Source organism: Leptopilina heterotoma, unplaced genomic scaffold (genome assembly GCF_015476425.1).
Source record: "Leptopilina heterotoma isolate Lh14 unplaced genomic scaffold, ASM1547642v1 Lhet_352, whole genome shotgun sequence".
Taxonomy (NCBI): domain Eukaryota; kingdom Metazoa; phylum Arthropoda; class Insecta; order Hymenoptera; family Figitidae; genus Leptopilina; species Leptopilina heterotoma.
In genome coordinates, this window is record NW_025111034.1 from 351,566 (window position 1) to 374,735 (window position 23,170).

Consider the following 23,170-nt stretch of genomic DNA (forward strand, 5'->3'; position numbering starts at 1 on the left):
AAAACAAAAATAAAATAATTAAAAATTTTTTAATTTCTTTTCTAATACGTGCCAAAATGTTATAATAAAATTTTAATAATTTGAAGAAATAATGAAATTTTGTTCATTAGAACGTTTAGAATTTTAGAAACATAAAATTAATTTTGTACCACCAGAAAAATTCTTTTGAAAATATAATTGAGGGGACGGCTTCTAAAAGGGGATACGCGTGGATTCTCGCGTTTAAGTTTTGTCCACTTGGTCAATTTTTGAAAGTATTACAAATTGCAATTTGAATTACCGAAGTTTGTGGAAAATGGAAAGGCGCATCTTTTTTCTTTAAGAAATAAATTTATATCTTTTTTAGTTTATAAAATAATGAGAAAAAACTAGATTTTTGAAAACCAAAAAATTTAAATGTTTTACGTCTTTAACTCGTGCTGGTGTTTTTGATTTTTTATATTTTGTAATCAAACAAAAACAAACTCACAGATTAAGGTTTCCTGAAACCAACTATATTTTTAAAACTTCAAAATCTTAATTAATAAAAAGTTTATTAATTTTTTCGAAAGGCATTGCAAAAAATGTTTTTTTTCAACTTTCAACGCTTCGTTTATCTAGGAAATTTCAAGGTACGAAAAACTTTCAGTGAGAAAGTTTTTTATTACGATACGGACAAGTTTTCTCTAAAATTTTATTAAAATGATATGGATATTTACAAAGTTATTAATGTTTAAAGCGCATGGTGCGTCAGATTTCTTGCGCCTGGAACGCATTGAGTACCGAATTGTTCATTTGCATGGAACATATTAAGACTATTTTAGTTTATTCATTTGTTTACTTAAAATAAATACAATTTTTATTAAAGTCACTGATAAATTTTTGCAATATTATTATTATTAAGAAGTAACCAATAATAATTAGCCAAAATCGTCTGGAAATAGTTAAAATTTACTGACATACAAATAATTAGTACACAGTTATTTTGACATAAATGTAATGTTAATTTAACTAATAAAAGTTTATTAAGAATAGTAAAAATATTATTATTTTAATTTTTGACTGGTTTTTTAATATCAAAGTAATTATTTTTAAATAATATTTAACTATGGATTATGACGATTCATCTAACTTTATATAACAGTAGCATCAGTTTATTTATTCTAACATGTATTGTACGTAAAGATATATGAAATTATTTTTAAAAAAATATTGCAGAATTATTCGCAAAATAAATTGTACAATAATTCCATATTGTATTTAATACTTGAAGTTAAAACAAATTTTATTTTATTTATATCTGTATTTTGGCAAACATTTTCATACAATAGATTTTTTTTTGTTATCATGTGCACTTCAAGGAAGTAACCCTTTTTTATATGCTATTTTTCTCAAAGTTGTCATTTGTTTTCACTCTACGGAAAAATATGGTGTCCAGATGAGTCGCGGTTACCGCGACCGTTGACTGCAAAAAAAGGGTTCGGTAAAACCCAATACAATTTTCCCAGGATTTCGAGATTTTTTTATCGCAATTAAGGAAATCGATATCTTTCTCCAAACGGACAGGAGTTTTTTAATAATTATTTTAAAAACATTAAATGTAGTAAACGAGATCATTTTGACGAAGAGTGGAAACCTTGAAATAAATGAAACAAGAAACTTAAAAATAAGAAATATTATTTTAGTTGACTTTTGTACATATAACAAAATAAAATATTTAGGTTAAAAATAAATTTCAATAAATTTTATTATATATATTGACAAAATATTTTTAACGCGTTGCAAACGAACAATTTGGGACTCAATGCGTTTCAGGCGCGAGAAATCTGACGAACCATATGCTTTAAACATTAATAACTTTGTAAATATCCATATCATTTTAATAAAATTTTAGAGAAAACTTGTCCGTATCGTAATAAAAAACTTTCTCACTGAAAGTTTTTCGTACCTTGAAATTTCCTAGATAAACGAAGCGTTGAAAGTTGAAAAAAAACATTTTTTGCAATGCCTTTCGAAAAAATTAATAAACTTTTTATTAATTAAGATTTTGAAGTTTTAAAAATATAGTTGGTTTCAGGAAACCTTAATCTGTGAGTTTGTTTTTGTTTGATTACAAAATATCAAAAATCAAAAACACCAGCACGAGTTAAGGTCGTAAAACATTTAAATTTTTTGGTTTTCAAAAATTTAGTTTTTTCTCATTATTTCATAAACTAAAAAAGATATAAATTTATTTCTTAAAGAAAAAAGATGCGCATTTTCATTGTGTATAAATTTATTTCATTGAATTTGAAAATGTTTTAAAATCACACTATTCGTCAATACTTATACGTGAGAATCCACGCGTATCCCCTTTTAGAAGCCGTCCCGTCAATTATATTAATTTATCTTTTTCACATTTTTTTTCGTGCCTGCCCCCGACCAGAAGCACTCGCTTTGCTCGTGCATCAAATGTCGGGGCAGGCGAATATTGTTTGCAAGAGAGAGACAGAGAAAAAACCAGAGCTTCGCGAGTGTCCGCTAGAGGCGTTAAAGCGAGGAGAAAAAGTAAACAAAGATGGCCGGTTGTCAAATGAAACACGATTGCAATTTTCTTAAAAAATAAATTAGCGAGCGTACTTTCGACCGTATATAAATAAAAATAGTATACATTACACGGGCAGAAATTCGAAAGCCCTAAACAACGCGATGATGCCCTCGGCTTCGCCTCGGGCATCATTTCGCGCAGTGCAGGAATTTCGAACTTTCTGCCCTTATAATGTAATATACTATATCTCTTTCTATATTTTTACTTCCAGTAGGGGGAGCAATCGATATCTTCATATTTTATAACAATACTTTTATAAGTTGTTTAATTTAAAAAAGGTTTGAATTTGAAATTTCTGAATGTCTTAATTCCTGTGGAAAATCCTATTCCAAAAATAAGATTAAAAAAATAGGAATTTTGCAAATGTTTTTCTTCTTTTTCTAAAACAAAATAATAATTTTGTTTAAAAAATTGTGATTCATAAAAAAAATGCAAAATAAATTGCATTATTATTAACTTTTTTTTTATAATTTTTCTTTTCAAATATTTTCAATTTTAAAATTAATATATTAAAAATCATCGAATTGTTGCAAAGAATTTTATCAAAAAATTTGATGAAAATAGAATTCCTTCAAAGAATTTTATTATTTAGGAAAATAACTGAATTTTCGCAAAGAATTTTATTAAAATTTTTTAAAATCCTAATTAAATTCTTTTGAAGAATTTCTTTGATTTTTTTTAAACTAATGGAGTTTCTTTAATAATTTGAATTGAAAATTTTGAAAGCATTTAAATTTTATGAAGAAGAATTTTATTAAAAGTGAATTGAAAATAATTGAATTCTTGCGGTGAATTTTACTATTTATATAAATTGTTTCGAATATTTAAATTCATCCGAGGAATTCAATTAAAATTGTTTTGAAATTTATTGAATTTTTGTAAAGATTTTACTATTAAAAAAAATAACTGAATTGTTTAGAAGGGTTTTACTATTTATAAAAATAATTAAAATGTTTCGCGAGAATTTAAAAAAATTTTAAGAAATAATTAAATTGTTATGAAAAATTTTATAGAAATATTTTAAAATAATGAAATTTTTTTAGAGAAATTCAATTAAAGTTGTTTCGAAAATAATGGAATTTCTTTAAAGAGTTTTATTTTTTTTTTAAAACAATTGAATTCTTTCAATTTTGTTAACGAATATATTTAAAAATTGCATTGAAAGTAATTTAATTTTTATATCCAACTTTTTAAAAATATTTTGTGAATAATTGAATTATCTTTAGAGAATTTTAAATTCTTGTTGAAATTGCATTTTATGGAAATTTTTGAAAATAATTAAATTCTTTTATGTAATTTTATTTAAATTTCATTAAAAATAATTTAATTCTTGTGGAGAATTTTACTATTTATAAAAATAATTGAATTTTTTCGAAGGATTTATTAAAATTTTAGAAAATATGAACAGTAATAATTAATTTTGTAATTAATAAGTGAATTTTATTAATTTTGATTATAAAATTAATTTAAAAATTTATATTTGAACCCGTGTGGAAAAGTGGTGTTGGCCCACGCCGGGGGCCCGCATGGATCGCCCACATCCATGAGGGGCCCACGTGGGTGATCCAGGCGAGGCCCCTCATGGAAACGACATGCTGATCGATGAGGGCGCCCGCATGGGCGATCCACGCGGGCGCCCTCGTCGGCCCACGGCGTGGCCCTCGCGTTTGCCCTCATATTTGCCCTCGACTTACCCTCACCTTTATTTTTCAAAATTAAGTTAATAAATTAATTATTTATTAATAATAAACAAGTTCAACTATTAATAAATAACATTGTTATCTAACGATTTTTACTTTTTTTAATTAAATCGTGACCAAAAAAAAAAAATCTGACGCACTCAGGAATAGAACCTACGACCTACGGACTATCAAACAAACGCTTTACCACTGTGCTAAGGGACCTACTTGAAATTTATTTCTTTATAGTAGGTGACTAGCTGACTTGCTTTTGATGATTCAATAAAACATTATTGACACTAATACACCATACCAAAAAACATGTTTTTCATTGTTTAAAATCATTATAAACATTAATTTTTGTTATGTAAAAAAATATTTTTTGTTTGGACTTAGAAATTTTTGCAAGTCAATGATGTGGGCGATACATGCAGGCCCCTCGCGTTGCCCCTCAAGGATTCGCCCTCATGTGAGTGTTATATTTTTTTAAAAGTAACATTAAATATTTGTTAAAAACGTGTTTTTCATTGTTTAAAATCATTATAAACATTAATTTTTTGTTGTAAAAAAAATTGTTTTTTTTGGACTTAGAAATTTTTGCTGGTAAATGATGTGGGCGATCCATGCGGGCCCCTCGCGTGGGCCCTCAAGGATTTGCCCTCATGTAAGTTCAATATTTTCAAAAAAATGTCAAAACATTTCTGTTAAAAACGCGTTTTTTATTGTTTAAAATCATTATAAACATTAATTTTTTGTTGTAAAAAAATTGTTTTTTTGGACTTAGAAATTTTTGCAAGTCAATGATGTGGGCAATCCATGCGGGCCCCTCGCGTGGGCCCTCAAGGATTTGCCCTCATGTGAGTTCGATATTTTCAAAAAAGTGTAAATAATTTTTTGTTAAAAATGAGTTTTTCATTGTTTAAAATGATTGTAAACATTAATTTTGAAGTAATAAAAAATGATTTGAGGTTTGGACTTAGAAATTTTTGCAAGTCAATGATGTGGGCAATCCATGCGGGCCCTCGGCGTGGCCCTCATGGATTTGCCCACATGGATCAGCCCTCGTCGGCCCCCGCCGGGGGCCCTCGCGTCGTGTGGGCTTCATGGGGGCTTTTTCCACACGGGAAGATTAAAACTATTTGTAATTTGCATAACAATAATAAATTGAATATCACGTTCCGCGCGTAAAATTTTCTAGTATTAAGGGTGTTTACGAGATGCTCGCCCTAGGGCGCCCCGAGGCGACCAAAGGTTCTCAAAGTCACTTTTATTATCGTTTGTTTTCATATAAATAAAGAATAATAAAAGTGACTTTGAGAACCTTCAAAGGGCGAGAATTTCGTGAACACCCTAAGGGGTAACACTACTCTAGAGCCAGAAAAAGAGACCTATATCTTTGATGATTTGTTTTGAGAAAATAAAAAGTAGAATAGTATTTCTTTTTGGAGGGTTTATTAAATACATATAAGGCTATTCAAGTTGGGTGGGGGAAAATTCAAGATGGATGCTAACTGGTGCACAAACATTGTATAGAAAGTGTATGGGATAGAGTCTAATTTTTTAAATATCTCGCTTAAACGAAATTTTTAACCATAAGTTTATTAAGATTTTATGTTTCATTTTTAAAGAACTATTTTTTGCAATAATAAAATCAATAAAAAATAAAAATCGATTTTTATTATTGCAAAAAATAGTTCTTTAAAAATGAAACATAAAATCCTAATAAACTTATGGTTAAAAATTTCGTTTAAGCGAGATATTTAAAAAATTAGACTCTATCCCATACACTTTCTATATACAATGTTTGTGCACCAGTTAGCATCTATCTTGAATTTTCCCCTACCCAACTTGAATAGCCTTATTGAAGTGTAGAAAAAAAAATTTATTTAAAATTTTATAACAAAATGGCGGCGATAAATTTCATAGTAAAAATCGACTATTTTTTTACGGCCGGAAAGGTTTCTTGAAAAGTTTAAGTCCTGGAACAGAAAACAAAGAAATTTCATAATCTATATAATATAAACTTGAAAAGTACATAGGAGTTTTTTTATTGGATGTAAACTTTACTTTTCATAAAGAATTTATTTTTTATTTTTTGTCGAAAAATTGATTATTTTACTAAACAAGTTGTAAATCCAGATGTTCATTACATAAACATTTTACTTCCTCTTTACGATCATCAAAAAAAATTTGCTTCCTCGTGGAGGAAGCATTACCGATAAATATATATCATTTTTAAAACAATTTAATATTTATAAAATAAAGTTTATTTGTCTTTATAGAAAGAATAAAATTTTCTTATACCGTAGTATGAATCTAAATAAACAAAAAAATTTTTAGTAAAAAAGTGAATTTTTCAACTTTAATTGTAATTAATTCTATAATTTTCAATAGAATATATACTTTATATACATCAATCTATTCGTCCTGATGCAAAGAATAAGATTTTTGATTTATTTTTCAATAAGTAATAACATTTTATTGTACATCCACATGATTTTTAAGAAAAAATGAATTTTTATTAAAAGTGCAAATTTTTTGTTTATAATTGGTTTTAATGCTATAAATTTAAATACAATATATACTTTATATATACTAATTGATCCGGTTTCCGTTTCCGGTACCGTTTCGGTGTACACGCGTTTGGAAAGAGTTAAGATTTTTTTTGAGAAATTTAAAGGTTTTAAAAAAGGGTGGGTAGTGTTGAGTGTGTAGTGTAATTGGCGATAGTGTAAAGGAAAGGTATGTTTGTATATAGTAGTGAATGTATCCTTTCTTAAAAAAGACATGGAGTGGAAAGGTCGAATGTATCGAAAAGTATCGAAGTAAAGAATGGGCAATGAGAATGTAAAATCTTAATAGAAGGGTGTTTTTAAAATTGTTTGTACATGTGAAGGTGGCGCTGCAGTCGTATGTTATTTAAAAAGAGCGCGAATATATAATCCTTTCTTAAAAAAGACATGAAGTGGAAAGGTCGAATGTATCGAAAAGTATCGAAGTAAAAAATGGGCAATGAGAATGTAAAATCTTAATAGAAGGGTGTTTTTAAAATTGTTTGTACATGTGAAGGTGGCGCTGCAGTCGTATGTTATTTAAAAAGAGCGCGAATATATAAATTTTATTTTTGTTAAGAGAAAGTACTCATAATAAATCTTATTTTGCATTGTCAAAAAAAACGTCAACATTTCAAATATAAATAAGCAAATTATTAACTGAAAAAATTTGAATATTATTATTAATGAAATAATGGACTTGGACACCCTATATTAAAGAACCAGTTGAGACCAGTAGAAATTGAACATGGATCTACTGGTGTCAACTTGCTTTCCAAATTGAAAAACTTTTCCGTGTAGCAATTCTACTGGTTTTAACTTGGAAATCTTATTTATGTAACTGAAACGGATATCCAAGATAAAATTGAAATGGTTCTATCTTGGATTGTCCTCTTCAATTTTTGTTTCGACTTGTTTTAACATGCATTTCCAATCTTATCATCTCTACTTGTATTTCCAAGTTCGCACGTACTACAAGTATCAGCTTGCATTTCCAAATACAAAATTAAGTTCAAGTATCTACTTGGTTCAATTTGGAATACTCGAATACTACATTTCACTTGTCCTGTTAAATTAAAAATCAACAAGCTTGAGTTTGGAACTTCCAACTCCAAATTTATATAGCACAGTGAAGGATTAATGTCATCTTGGTTTAATTTGAATCGGGGATGCATTCTATTTGGAATTTCAAGTTCAAATTTAAAGAGTTTGATTAATCGCTAATTGGAATTCTTTAAATTGTCATTTTCGCCAATTGTAATTTTTGCAAAGAATTATTATTGCAAATTTACATTTTACAAATATTTATTTTAGTTTACTGTTATTTTTCAAATTTGTTATTTTTGCAAACTTGCATTCTTCGCAATGGACAGTTTTACAAATTGTTAGATACTTTTGCTAATTGTTATTTTTTGCGAAACTGCTTTGTTGTGTATCATTATTTCTGCTAATTGTTGTTTTGATAATTTTATTTTTGCGAATTTGCATTTCTCGAATTGATATTTTTATGAATTTGTTACTGTTGCTATTTGTAATTTTGTAATTTTATGAAAATCTGTAGTTCACAACAAAACAATAAAGCACTTTTAACCGTTTTTTTGAAAAAATTTTTGTTATTTTTTTGGATTAACAAAATATATTACAAAATTTAAAAAAAATTAATAACTCCTAAAAGCCGTTAACAATAAATTAATGAAACTTACACTATTTACACAAAATTGTTTACTCTTTTAATAGAAAATATTTGCATGATTGTAAATTTAAAAATTCCGTATTTTTAATAACAATTTTATAAACAATTTTAATTATTTATGTGTTCGACCGCTCCTGTTGCAATGAAACTCATAGGAAGTATACTCAGTAGTCTCTTCTTGAAACCCCCAAAAAAAAAATGTTGGTATTTTCAATTTGGAATGTACATAACGAATTTTTTTATTAAAAACGCGCGCCAACTCCACAGTGGAAAAAAGTTGATTGTTGTGGAAAATTCAGTCTTTTATTTAAAAAAAATTTATAAAAAAACAAATAATAATTGTAACGTCTAGACTAAATTTTCCACGACAATCACATTTTTCCCATTGTGGAATGGACGCGCGTTTTTATTAAAAAATACGTTATGTACATTCCAAAATGAAAATTTTTTATTAGGGTCTTCAAAAAGAGACTACTATGACTATACCTCCTATGAGTTTCATTGCAATTATGGAGGGGTAGAACACATAAATAATTCAAATTATTTATAAAATTGTTATTAAAAATATGAAATTTTTAAATTTACAATCATGCTAATATTTTCTTGTAAGAGAGTGAACAATTTTGTGTAATCAGTGTAAGTTTTATTAATTTATGGTAAAAGGCTTTTGAGTTATTAATTATTTTAAAATTTTGTAATATTTTGTTAATGCAAAAAATTACAAAAATTTCAAATTTCAAAAAACGGTTAAGAGTGTTTTATTGTTTTGTTGTGAACTACAGATTTTCATAAAAGTTTTAACATTTTAGAAAATCAATGAAATTTTTTAACACAGTTGAGCTGGTCTGGCCCAGTCATTTTGGGAATTTTAATTTTTACGAATTTTCTGTTTTTTATTTCGCTTAATGTTATTTTTTGGCAAATATTTGCAAAAAATTACAAAGCGGTTAAATGACATTTGAGCAAAAATGTATTAAATATTTAATTAATATTTTTTACATAATATCATATATTTGCAAATCTCTATAAATATTTTAATTTCTGCTTGTATTTTTATAGGTACTTACAAAAATTATAATATTTTACATAAACTTATTACGTTTTCCAAAGTTGCAGTTTATATAGACAGGTCGAAAAATATTTCTCACGTCGATTCGATAGCCGCGGTCGTTAAGCGTTTAGATAGATAGGTCATAGGTACGGGGTTCGATTCCCATAGGGTTCAAGTTTTAATTTAATTCTTCCAGTTTAATTATAATGTTTGTATGTTTGGAGCGTGCTAAGAATATAAAGTTATTAATGGTCATAAGAATTTTTTATTATTTTTTCCACAAATATTTTTTTTCAAAACTATCTGTTCAATTGTAACCACCTTGGATTTCCAATTGTGAATCGATATCCAAGTTGAAACAAGTTCATGTTGTACAATGTAACCTATTTGGAATTTCCGGTTGACTGTAATGTTCAAACTGAGACCAGTTCATTTTGAACTTGACATTCCAAATTCAAACCAGCTGAAAATACTTATCTACTGGTTTGAAATTGGAACTTACGTGACAATAACCAACTTAAAGCAAGTAGGCTCCTGATTCTACCCGGTTCTACTGGTTCTTTAATATAGGGCAATGGACATATAAAAACTAGCACCGTAGACGGCCGCTTGCGGCCGTCGGAGGAGCTAGTGTGTGATAAAAAAAGGTAAAAAAGAAAAGTGTGTTTTGTGAGGTTAGGTTGCTTGAAGTGAGAGAGGAGAGAGAGACAGTGGAAAATTTTGTGCATTGGAGTGATAAGGAAGATTTCTGGAATGGCTGAGTTTGACTCAAGTAGTGTTAGCGAGAATGAGGAAAAGGCGCGAGTATTTGAAAGGGGGATAGGAAAGAATGGAAAAAAGATGACGTGTGAGGATTGCATGGATTTGTTGGAATTAGTATGGATGTTGAAGGATGCGATGGATGAAGGAGCTAAAAGAGTGAAGGGAAATTTGATGGATATGTATGAAGATGGGGAATCAAGGGACAAAGAGATAGTGGAAATTGAAGAGAGGTTGGAGAAATTGCAGGAAATGTGGAATGAATGGGATAGTAAGTGGCAAAAGGAAAAGGAAAGCATGTGGAGAAGAATAAATGGATTGGAAAAATGTATAAAGGAAGTGAATGAGGGGACTGAGGAAGTTGAGGGAAGTGAATATGAGAGGTTAAAGTTGAAAATGGGAGATTTGTCAAGACCACGAAGTAGTATAAGGAGACCTAACGGGACATAAAAATCTGCACACATTTGGGGGGACAGAGATATAGGAGATTGCACCAGTAGCAGAGGTTGCGCCTCTGTGGTTAAACTATTGTACTAAAATTTTTCGTCTGCTACTGTATATGAACATAACCTACAAATTACTGAAATACGACGAAGTGTTATGGCGGCCATGGTTTACATTTCAGCCGTAATGGTGCAACCTCTGCTAGTGGTGCAAATACTCATAACTCTAACCCCCCCAAAATGTGTTGATTTTTGCCGCTGCTAAGCATTGGCGTGAGGTCTCCTTATATACTACTTCTTGGTCAAGACGAGTGGATGTAGTAGAAAATGAAAAAAGGAAAAAGAATGTAGTGATCAGAGGTATGAATGTAGGTGTGTTGGAGGGTAAAAGAGCAGTGGAAAAAGTGTTGGCGTGGGTGGGGGTTAATGTCTCAGTGAAAATGATACAAGCGTTAGGAAGGGGTGAATATGGGGTACCAAAGTTATGGTTGGTGGAGTTAGGTAGTGAGGAAGAGAAAATGGTTGTGATGAGGGTGAAAGGAAGACTGTAAGGAAGTGTAATAAGAATAGATGAGGATAGATGTTGGAGAGAGAGAAGAATGTTATGGCTATTGAGAGAATGAGCGTGGACGGGGAGAGTGAATGGAAAACAGGTAAGAATGGGTAAAGATTGTATTTGGGTGGATGGGGTAAAGTATGTTCTGAGGGAGGATACGGGTGGAGGGATGGAAGCGTGTAAAGTGTGATAGACAGGGATAGGCTGAGAATGAGGTGAGAAGATTTTGCTTGGATGGATAGATGGATGGGTAAAAGTGGATGACTGGAGGGTGAAAGAGAGGTGAGAAAGGAGGAGAATGTTTTTGAAAAAGAGTGGGCGAATTGGGTCGAAGACAGCATGGGCATAGAAGGAACTGGAAACGGAAGCCCGGCACTGGCGATAGGTTAAGAGCGTAAGGTTGAGAGCGTGGAGAGAGTTGAGTTTAGGTTAAGTTGTATTTAGAGAATGTTTAGTTGTAAGGATTTTTGTAAATATAGGTTAAGATTATTATGTATGTATTTGGGAGTCTCGAACCCTACCTATTGTAGGGAGAGTAAGTAAACTAATAATATACCAATCGATCCGTCTTGGTGCAAAGAATAAGATTTAAGAAATAAATGAGTAAGATTTTCTTTTACGGCAACATAATTTTGCGGAAAGAACTTATTTTTTGATAAAAATGCGAATTTTTCAGCTTTAATTGTGATTAACTTTATAAATTCTCATACAATTTATGCTTTTTATATACACAATCGATTCGTCTTGATGCAAAGAATAAGATTTTATTATATATTAACTTCAATAACCAACTTAAAAAAAATTTTCTTGGAGAAATGTTTGAGAATTTTGTAAAGTCTATCAATCCATTTCGAAATATTTTTATGATAAATATGCCTGGTAAATTTTAGCCAAATTCGTTAAAACCTCTTTGAGTTATCGTGTTCACAAAAATCGGGATCCACACACACACAAACACACATCCATACATACATTCGGTCAATTGTTCAGGGTCTTATATAACATAGTCCTATATAGAAGAAAATTTGTTAAAAGGATTTTTAAAAATTTTGTAAATTAAACGACTACAAAGCTTCCTCACGAGGAAGCAAAAAGAGCACCATTTTTACAAAAATTGATATAAAAAAAACTCCTATCTACTTCTTAAGTTCAGGGCCGTAACGACGTAGGTGCAGGCGGTGCGGTGCACCGAGGCCCCCAGCTGCCAGGGGCCCCCGATGCCAAATAAAGTCTTTATAGAATCGACATGAAAAATTGATTTTTTAGTTTTACAATTTTGCTAAAAATAAAATAAAGAATCCAAGCAACTTTTGTCAATGTAAAAGCGCAAACACAACTCTACTGCCTGTCTTTCTGCGGGCAGCTAGCACAAGGGACGCGCATAAGAGTAAGCGAGATAAAAAATTCAAATTTTTCTCATCGCTCTCTCATGTGTGCACTTTGTCCCATCCACTTGCAAGCAGGCAACGAGCTGTGTTTTCGCCTTAATACAATTCCAGTCATATTTTGCGTAAGCGCAAACATATATGCTTTGGTATCCACTCATATTACACTGAGAAAAGTGGATATTAAAAATCTTAATATACTAGATATTAAGAAAAGATGCTAATGCATATCACCTACACTACCGTCCAAAAGTATCAGGATGGCATGTTTTTTCATAGAGTCGAATGTAATCGTCTTGATACTTTTGGACGGTAGTGTAGATGTTATGGTTTAATATCTCAGATATTCCAATATCTGAGATATTAAATTTGAACATATAAGATGTTTACATATTTGACTGTCACAGATGTTGACCATTAATATCTAGATAATAAAGCTTAATATCCATTTTTCTCTGTGTCATTTTACAAAATTTATTGATGATTTTGCCGCTATGAAATCAAGGAAAAAATCGTTTTACATGTAGTAACACAAGATTCAAAGAACTTTTTCTACACTGGCGATGTTTCTGTGATTCCAGATAATTTGTGATAATTCAATAATTATATTCAACATTAAATAATTGAAGAAAATATATGTAATATTAAAAATGTATCTTATAAAGTATATAAAAAATTGAAGTAATGATATTTTTTTCCGTTAACCTTCACCTTAAGAGGGCCCCCTGGTTTTTTTGCACTAAGGCCCCCAAGACCGTCGGCACGGCCCTGCTCAAGTTTATATTATATAGATTATAAAATTTCTTTGTTTTCGGTTCCAGGACTTAAACTTTTCAAGAAACCTTTCCGGCCGTTTTGGTAAAGAAAAAATAGTCGATTTTTACTATTTACTATTTTTACTATTTTTACTAATTATCGCCGCCATTTTGTTATAAAATTTTTTTAAAAAAAATTTTTTCTACTCTTCAATATTTATTTAATAAACCCTCCAAAAAGAAATCCTATTCTATTTTCCATTTTCTCAAAACAAATCATCAAAGATATAGGTCTCTTTTTCTGACTCTAGAGTAGTGTTACCCCTTAATATAATATACAATCTATCTAAAGATAACAAAAACAAAAGTATAAATAAAAAAAAACTTCAGAGTGTGAGGGACAGAAAAAGTGAATGAATGAAAGAATAGAAGAACATTCAAATTAATATAGTTAATTGGCTGCCAATGCTCTGAATTGTTGCTTGGGTGTTGCTGAACAACATTCTGATTGATATAGATTTTTAAATTAACTTTTAAGTAGTAGCAGGTCCACCCGTACGCTATCAGACAATCAAAATGAGTGAAAAATGACTTTAAAATTGATTTTCTCTCATTCCAATATTTATCTATTGGCCAATGACCTGAGTTGTTGCTTGGGTGTTGCTGAACAACATCCTGATTGATATAGAATTTTAAATGAACTTTTAAGTAGTAGTAGGTCCACCCGTACGCTATCAGAAAATCAAAATTAGTGAAAAATGACGTTAAAATTCATTTTCTCTCCTTCAAATATTTTTCTATTGGCTGCCAATGACCTGAGTTGTTGCTTGGGTATTGCTGAACAACGTCCTGATTGATATAGAATTTTAAATTAACTTTTTTGCACCTTGTTATGAAAAATATCGTTCGTAACTAGTGCGAGCAGTTGCCAATTTTTGAACGAGCACTTTTTTTTGAACAAAATGTAGGCGAAGCGAAGCTTCGTACTTGAGCAAATTTAATTTTTATTGCTTATTAAGGAAATAATTAATTATTCAATTATTTTCAATATAATTAAATTTAAATAAAATTAAAAAATCAAATTTTCAATTATAATATTATAAACAAACAAGATTATTTTTAAAAAAAATTTTCTCTTTCGGATTTTTTGTAGTTTGGATTCTTTTTCTTGGATATTTTAATGTGGATTTTTTGGATTGGTCTTTAAAGTCTTACATTCTTATATTCTTTAGCATTGAAAAGATTTTATTTATTTCAAACTCACCCTACTTATAACAATAATTGAACTTTACAGATTTAAAATTAAATTTTTTCATTTATTTTTTTATTTAATAAAATAGAAATTGTTTTATTTATTTATTTTTATTATTATTTCGATAAATATAGTTTTTAACAAATAGAAAATTTTGTAAATATTTTTTGCGAAATAAATTAAAAATTTCTTAAACAAAATTTGATTTATAACTTTTTTTCTACTTACGTACTTTGTTTATAAATTGTAATTGAGAAGCGAAAAATGTGCAAAATATTTTCTACTTTCTAATTTCACAAAAAATTTTTAATTTTTTTGAAAAAATGGCTGTACTTATAATTTCGATTTGTCAACCAATTAAGTTTTTCATATTTGTAAAATAAAAGGAAAATATTTTACATGAAAAATAACAATTATTTGTTAAGTACGTCTAAAATGTTTGTTACAAAGTGCTAATTTTTTTGGAAACAAAGGAAATAATGAAAAATAACATTAATAATTTTTTTCGAATAATGAAAATATTATTGAATTATTTTAAAAATAAAAATATTTCTAAATAAAATAAAATAATATCATTAAATTAAAAAAATAGTGAAGAAATAAAGAAGTATAATAATATTATCTATCAAAACATATAAAAAAACAAAAGCATAATCATGACTACTTCAGGTGTGGACAGACTGGACAGAATGAATGAATGAATACGACGATTATTATAGTTAATAACTAGCACAAATAACGCGCGCGTGAAGTTTCTTGTTCCACTTTTAACATATATATAACAATAATGTAATTTTTACATGTCACATGAAAATTAATGAAAGCGTGAATGCCAATGAGACGATAATGAAAAATATGGTCATTACATTATTTTTGACTTATTAATTATCAAAAATAAATTACATTTAATTACAATTAATTATTTATTTGTTATTTTGTTTCTAATAGTTTTCTAGTCAAAATTAATTAATATTATTTTCATGTCATTAACATTCAAAAATTCAATTATTCAGAAGAATTCTACACAAAATCACTATTTTTCTAAATTTATTCAGGGAAATCAGGAAAAAGTCAAAAAATTTTGTCAAAAGTGCTGGAATAATATTCAATTTCAAGAATTCATAAGAAAATTCTGAATGTTATTCTTCAGCATTGAAAAGATTTTATATATATTTCAAACTCTTCCTGTTTTTAACAATAATTAGACTTTACAGATTTAAAATTGATTTTCTTAAATAATTTAATTTTTGAAAAACTATCGAGAAAAAATTATTTTTTAATAATTATTTTGGAATAATTTTTTATTTAAAAATTAAAAAAATAATTGAATTTTATGAAATTTGTATTTAAAATTTTTTTATAAATAATATAAATAAGTAGTAAATGTCACGCCCGCCAAACAAAGTATTTAATTTATTATTATTATTATCATTACTCAAAAGAAATTCGATTATCTTTACAAAATTTCAATAAAAAATTCTTCGAAAAATTTATGAAAAATTACAAAAATGTTATCTTTTGAAATTATTACAGGTGACAGTTAAAAAAACGCGCGCTAAAGCGCGCGTCTAGTTTCTCCTGGTATTAATAGGTAATTAATAATATAATGCCTATTAACAATAAAAACTGGTACTTAATCACTTAACTACTTAATCACAAAAAATAATTAAAAAATTAAAAAAAAAATTTTGTGCAAAAATTATGATTATAAAATAGAAATTATGCATATTTTTTCATTTAGTAAGAAAAATGAATTCGTTAAAAATTGAAATTTACAAAATATATCACTGCTTTGCTAACTTTGCATAAAATTTCATATTTGTGCCTTCAAAAAATAAATTTATAAATGTTTTGATAAAATTCTTTATCAGACTTAAATTTTAAGAAATTTTAATTATTCAATAAATTATTTATTTTTGCATTTAAATTATTGAATGATCTAATAAAAATTTATTTAAAAATGAATTTCAGTTAAAGTTCTACATAATAATTGAATATTAAAAGCATTATAGCATGAATTTTAAGAAATAATTAAATTTTAAAATGGTTCCAAATTAAATTCTTTAAAAATTTGTATTTTTCATACTTATAACTAACAATTCTGTAGAATTAATTATTTTAAAAAAGTTTAATTGAATTTTTTTCTAAAATTATTTGAAGTATTTATTTTTTAATTCGTATTTAGTTGAAGAATTTCTGAATAATTTAAATTTCGTAAACAAATAGATTTTAAAATTCTCAAAGAACTTTTTTCAAAAATTATTGAAAATAATTTATTCCTGTGGAAAAATAATAATGATTAAAATTTATTTAAAAAAGAAGTTATTGATATTTTTAAATAATTTTAGAATTAAAGAAATTTGTAAAAAAATGTAATGGAACATTTTTTGGAGTATCTAATCATTTTTAGAGTGAATCAGAATATTCTTTAGAAATAATGAATAATATAATAATATTAATAATTTTTTTTAGATTAATAAAATATTTTTGAATTATTTGAGAAATAAAAATATTATTAAATTAAAAAAATAAAAACAAAATAAAGAAATGTAATATTATCTATCAAAACATATAAAAAACAAAAACATGAATTTTGTTAAAAAATCGTTATTTTATATTTTATTTCTATTTTCTATCAAAACGAATAAAAAACAAAAGAATAACCATGACTAACTTCAGGTGTGGACAGACTGGACAGAATGAATGAATGAATGAATACGACGATTATTATAGTTAATAGTAAACATAATTGTAAATAAAGAAAAAAATTGTTAGTAAAAAAGTGAATTTTTATGCTTTAATTGTGATTCTTTTTATTTCCAATACAATATTTGAGGCATTCTATTTCAAAACGACCCTCCTTCTAAACAATTATTGACAATTTAAGACAATTTTTAAGAAATATTTCTTCTATTTAAATAAACCAATTAAATTTTGTTACTAGCAGTATTGAAAGATAAATTCTTGAACCAAATGATAGTAAAAAGCTTTTTTTTTAAAAAAAACGTAATCTTAAAAACAATTTGATTTGAAGGTTAAACTTCTAAATTTTTCAAAACACGTTATATCCGATTTTGATAAAATTGATGTCAAAATAAAGCATAAATATTCTATTTTTATTCCTGTAAAAGTTATCTTGGACATTTCAGTGGATTTTGAGAAATTAATTAAAATCCACAATTGTTTCAGAGGTTAAAATATGTATAAATTGAGAACCACTTATTAAATAGAGCATTATTTGTTTTTTTTATTAACCTAAAATTGTTAATTAATAAATTTTTAATATATAAAAAAATTTAAATCATTAATGGAAACTGCATTTTATAATTTTGTCATTTATTATTTATTATTATTAATTTTTTCTTATCATTATTTAAAAAAAAGCATTTTACTATAATAAATTTCAAGAATTAATCTCTCAAAACTGCTAGTAACAAAATTCAATTGGTTTATTTAAATAGGAGAAATATTTATTTAAACATTGCCTTAAATTAGCAATTGTTTACAAGGGGAATCGTTTTGAAATAGAATGCCTCATATACTTTATATAGACCAATCGATTTGTCTATAATTAATTTCAATTTTGAAGGGAGAATTAAGAAAGAAGAAACATATTTTGTCAAAATTAAAAACAAATATAAAATTTTTTTAAAATTAAAACCAGGATAAAAATGTAGCACAAATAATGTAATTTTTAAAAAATTGTATTTTGTATTTCTGGACCACAAAACAACTAAACTCAACTCGAGTACCTACACAAAAACTTAAATGTTCATTTCCCATAAAAACCACTGAAACAAAAAAATAAAACAACAAATTGTTTTATAAACTTTACCCAACCAATGTCCTTAATTCAATTTTCTTCCTTTCACTTTCTTGTTGTATTTGCTTTTGTATTAATTCAATTTCCTTTATAGTATGAGCTTCGAACAATTTTTTAATGTCCATTCCCAAAAATTTACTTGTTGACATTTTTTACCAATTGTATTTAACTTAATTTCTTTATTAGGCTTTGACATGTCACCAAACTATTACAATATCTTTATTATATTTAAGGTTAGAATAAAATTATCTTAGAATTTTCCAATAATTCCACTGTATTCTCAAAGATGGCGACACAATGTCCTTCATACATTACACCAAATCTTGCTTTACCAACACAACCCGTTTTCTTTAAAATCGCTGGAGAAAAATAAAATATATATAGAATACCTACTTATAATAGATAAAAATATGATATATAAAAATTATTTTTTAAAAATGACTAAAATCATTATTATTTATTTAAAAAGTTAAAAACTTTAGTTTTTCCTTAATCAATAAATATAAATGGTAATTTAAAATTATTCGTTATACATGAATCGTTCTTTAAATTTATAAGCCTTAAAAATACATGTCAATATTTTATAATAATTGTAATAAAATATATAAGTTTTATATTAATTTTTCATTGAATACTATGCAAATTTAATTTTTCCCTGTCCTCTGAATAATACCTGGCCTTAATATATCACTTTCCCTATGAAAAATTTAAAACAAATAAGTAATATAATAAATTTACCATTGTTAACTTAATCGTCTTGTAAAAAAATGTACTATTGTTGCTATACTATTTAATTTTTTTATAGTATAAAAACAAATGAAAGCCACAATGAATAAACTTAGTTGGTACGTCTCAACAGTAGGGAGCGTAGTTTTTGTCTAGTACGTCGTCGAGCCAAAATGGCGGCCGCGTTAACTGTCGAACAAGAACAAGTAAGCAATAATTATAAATTTTTCCATTGTTTTTTCACTGCACGATAAAAAATTAATTTAAAATTATTTTTCAAGAAATTTTTAATCATTTGTTAATTTTCTCCTCACTACTTTTTACTTACTTGAATAATTATTAAAATTAAAAAAAAACATAGACGGTCTCCTTTTATAAAACAGCACACAGAAAACTTTTTTCTCCATCGAAACATTTTTGGCGGCGTTGTTAAGTTTGTCAGTGATTTAAATTACTTCAATTGATTTTTATTTATTTTTAGTGGACTTGAAAAATTGTTGAAGAATTTTCAAAGTTTTTATTCTATTTGTCTGGGGCTTGATAGACCGTGAAAATATTGTAATATAACTATATACTAATCGATGTCATCCGGTCGCGTCTGCATTTTTCGTAAAAAAATAATTCTTTATTTTTATTGTAAATTGCGCGTTTGGTTTCTTCATATAAAATTCTGAGAAATTTTTAGAGTTTTATTTTAAATTTTAGTTATTGAACTTGAGTTTTAAATGTTTAAAGTTTTATATTTTTTTGTAGATTATTGCATTTGTCATGTTTTTATTTCTTTCTATTTCACTACAATTATTTTATTTTGTTACTATGTGACTTTAATTTGCATTATTAATTTATTATTTATTAATGTGAAGATATATAATTTTTATTCTTTGTTATGTTATTGAAAAATTGAATTGGGTAGTTCGAAAATTTACCACCCGTTTGAAACTATATAAATAAAATATTTGTTGTTTTTAATATTTTAAAAACATTTACATATTCAAAAATGAAATTTCAAAATAAATTTATATTAATTTACCTAATACTGTCAATAATTATAATATTTATTTTCTTTTCTTTACAAAATTTAAATTTCCTTTATTTTTAAATGTTTTTTTATTAATTACTGGATTTTTCATTTTAGTTTTCAATTTTATTACAGAGCAATTACAAAATATTTTAATTTTATAATTTTTAGAAGTCGTTTTATTTAATTATATATTACATACTTAGAAAAAATTCAATAATTTTGTTATATTTTATTACACCTTATAATTATATTTAAATAGAATATTTTATAGATACTAAATAGAATTTTTGGTCAGCCGATGGTTGGGCCAACTAGCGAAATGATAACGGTTTGCCGAGCATTAGCGACCATGGTTGGTCTGACAACTTATCCCAAAGTCGGCCCATCTTTAAATAAATAGTAATACCAACCAATAAAAATTATTAAAAATTTAATTTATGTAAACAATTAACACATTATTATTATCGGGAATATTACATATGCCCAATGGGAAATTTACAACTGGCGGAGTACTGCGCCAGCACTGGCAGTACTGGCAGCTACGCTACCAGACAGCACTGGCATAACTCTGGGATGATAACGCTGTCTAACGCTGGCGAAGTACTGCCTGCCAGTGCTGGCTGAGAATATTGCCGCAATAAATGCCGTATTGTTATTAATTAATCGTAAATTCATAATTATAAATAATTTAACAACAAAATGGTAAATAATATTAATAAATAGTTATTATTCATAAAATATTTCTCTTCTTAAAGAAATTGTATTAAAGATGGAGACTAACAATGGATATAGTAAATGAAGTAGTAAAAAATTGTTTATAACATTTAAGAATTAAATAATAAACAATTACAGTAAGTGTGCATTAGATTTTCATATTTTAGTACCTAACGATTGGAATCTAGAAATATCGCAAACCTATGAAAATAAACAAAATTGCTGACGAGGGAAATCGAACCTACGACCTACGGACTAACAGACTAACGCTCTAACCACTATGCTAACGACACATGTGTACAGTAAAGTATTAATATCTCAGTATCATTCAGACATACAATTATTGAGTCAAAGATGAAAAAAAAATAGGGATACGTTAGAAATAATAGATTGAAATAAAATAAATTAAACTAAATTTTTAATAATTAAATTAAATTACTTTACTTATTGCATTTAACATTTTACGTAATTCTTAAATTATGTGGTAATTTTTTAATAATTTTTTATTCATAGAAGAAGTATAATAGTATTTTAATAGGAGATTAATTATTAAGATTAAAGTTTAAATTTTGTTTATAATTTTAATTTGTTTAAATAATTTATTATTTACAAAATTAGACTTGTACAAAATTTTTGCCATTTAAGTACCAATAATGTATCATTACTGGACCGAGCTAAGTCCTAATATTGACTATCCTAATTTGACATCGTAGATAAGAAATTTTAGCCATTAATATGCCTTTATTGGGACGAGTTACGTCCCATTACTGGTAATTACACAGGGAAAAAAAGTCTGACTCCGTTTACACCTTGAATTCAGCCCATGTATTTCACATAAGTCTGTCCTTGTTTAACGGGGCTGACTCTGTTTACATCTTAAATTCAGCCTCAAAAATAGGCTAAAAGTAAGACTTTTTTTAATGTGTATAATGTGCCATGAAAGATACAAAATTTTTGCCATTAAAGTGACATTAATCAGTCATTACTGGGCCGATCTTCGTCACATCACTGGCAATTGTATTTTGCCTTTAAAGATTGATCAACTTTGACGTTAACGTGCCATTATTGGGCCAAGAGTCGGCCCAGTGTTGGAAAATTAGAATATCTGACAATCGGCGCCATCATTGGTCCAGCAGTGGGACGTTTTGAACACCAGAAATGGCCCAGTAACATTGCCAATTCTCGGCAGACATTACTGGACCAATGATGGACCATTTTTGCAGTCGTGGCATTTCGCACTTGGGATTGTAATATCAGGGCCTGATCGGCGCCTTACCAAAATTTCTGCACGGATATAAACAAATTTTTTTAAATTGATTTACATTATTTTTACCATAAAACTATGATAAATTTGTCAAAAATGTTTTATAAATTAATTACATAAGAGCAATTCCATGTGAAGTGATCGACGATTTTTGGACATTGTTAGCAATTTTCTTGAAAATTTTTTTCTTTGTAGCTATAAGGATAAGATATAATAAAGTGAAGACGATTTTGAAAATTTCGAAAAAATTTTGAAAATATTCAAATTTGAAAATTTATGTACGAATTTTTTAAAATTAAGATAACTCCGGTTGTTTTCAATATTTTTTCAAAAATTTTTTTTTCAATTTCTCAGTATAACTAGTATTTTTTAGATAAATTTTTTAGAAAAAAAATTTTTTAGAAATTATTAAAAATTTTTCAAAAATTTTTTTTTTTTTAATTTTTTGAAAAACACCCCCCCTCCGATTTTTATTTATTTTTTTTATAGTGATAGCCAAAAGTAATAAGAAAATTTTCGTAAAAGTTTTATAATGCGATCGTGATAACTTTTCGAGAAATCAACAAAAAAGTCTATGGCGCCCCGTTGAGACTGACGCGCTCACGTACATATGTCCAAGAAGTTGGCAACGCCATTTCATTTTTTCTCAACAAAATTTGGATAAATCTAAAAAACGAAAATTGCATAAAAACACTTAGAAAACGATAACAAATATTGTGCTGGAAAAAAATTAAAATGTTTTTTAAAAATTAAAAAAAAATTTCTTATTATACTTCAATAATTTTTTTGGACATTTTTTAAAAATCAAAATTTAAAAAAAATAAAATTTGTGCTGAATTGTTCTCAGCGAGCACAATAAAAAAAGTATATAACAGTTTTTGAAAAAGTTAATAATTATTTTTAAAAATCACACTTCTCTAACCTTTTTGAA

At 27.2% G+C, this 23,170-nt stretch overlaps 3 protein-coding genes across 6 annotated transcripts in view; 2 read left to right on the forward strand and 1 right to left on the reverse strand.

Moving 5' to 3' along the window:
* LOC122505303 (conserved oligomeric Golgi complex subunit 1) overlaps positions 1-19,275 on the reverse strand; it is a 124,160-nt gene extending 104,885 nt beyond the window's left edge. Inside the window, exon 1 of one of the 2 annotated variants that reach the window (XM_043616812.1) lies at positions 19,253-19,275. Coding sequence is in view for 1 of the 2 variants with exons in the window: in XM_043616811.1 (XP_043472746.1) it covers positions 18,527-18,663 (137 nt within the window). In the remaining variant the exon portion in view is untranslated. Of the gene's footprint in view, positions 1-18,526; positions 18,784-19,252 lie in introns of those variants that run through there. The other variant, XM_043616811.1, reaches the window with a different exon arrangement.
* Positions 10,221-11,884, forward strand: LOC122505307. Its single transcript, XM_043616819.1, has 2 exons — positions 10,221-10,715; positions 11,053-11,884. The coding sequence occupies exons 1-2, from the start codon at positions 10,295-10,297 to the stop codon at positions 11,292-11,294; spliced, it is 663 nt and encodes a 220-aa protein (XP_043472754.1). The 5' UTR covers positions 10,221-10,294; the 3' UTR covers positions 11,295-11,884.
* Positions 19,276-19,319: 44 nt separating the features above from the next.
* The window catches only part of LOC122505304 (tyrosine-protein phosphatase non-receptor type 9), a 514,941-nt gene continuing 511,090 nt past the window's right edge, over positions 19,320-23,170 (forward strand). For all 3 annotated transcript variants that reach the window (XM_043616814.1, XM_043616815.1, XM_043616816.1), the window contains exon 1: positions 19,320-19,446. In XM_043616814.1, coding sequence (XP_043472749.1) covers positions 19,414-19,446 — 33 coding nt within the window. In that variant the 5' untranslated portion in view covers positions 19,320-19,413. The remainder of the gene's footprint in view (positions 19,447-23,170) is intronic.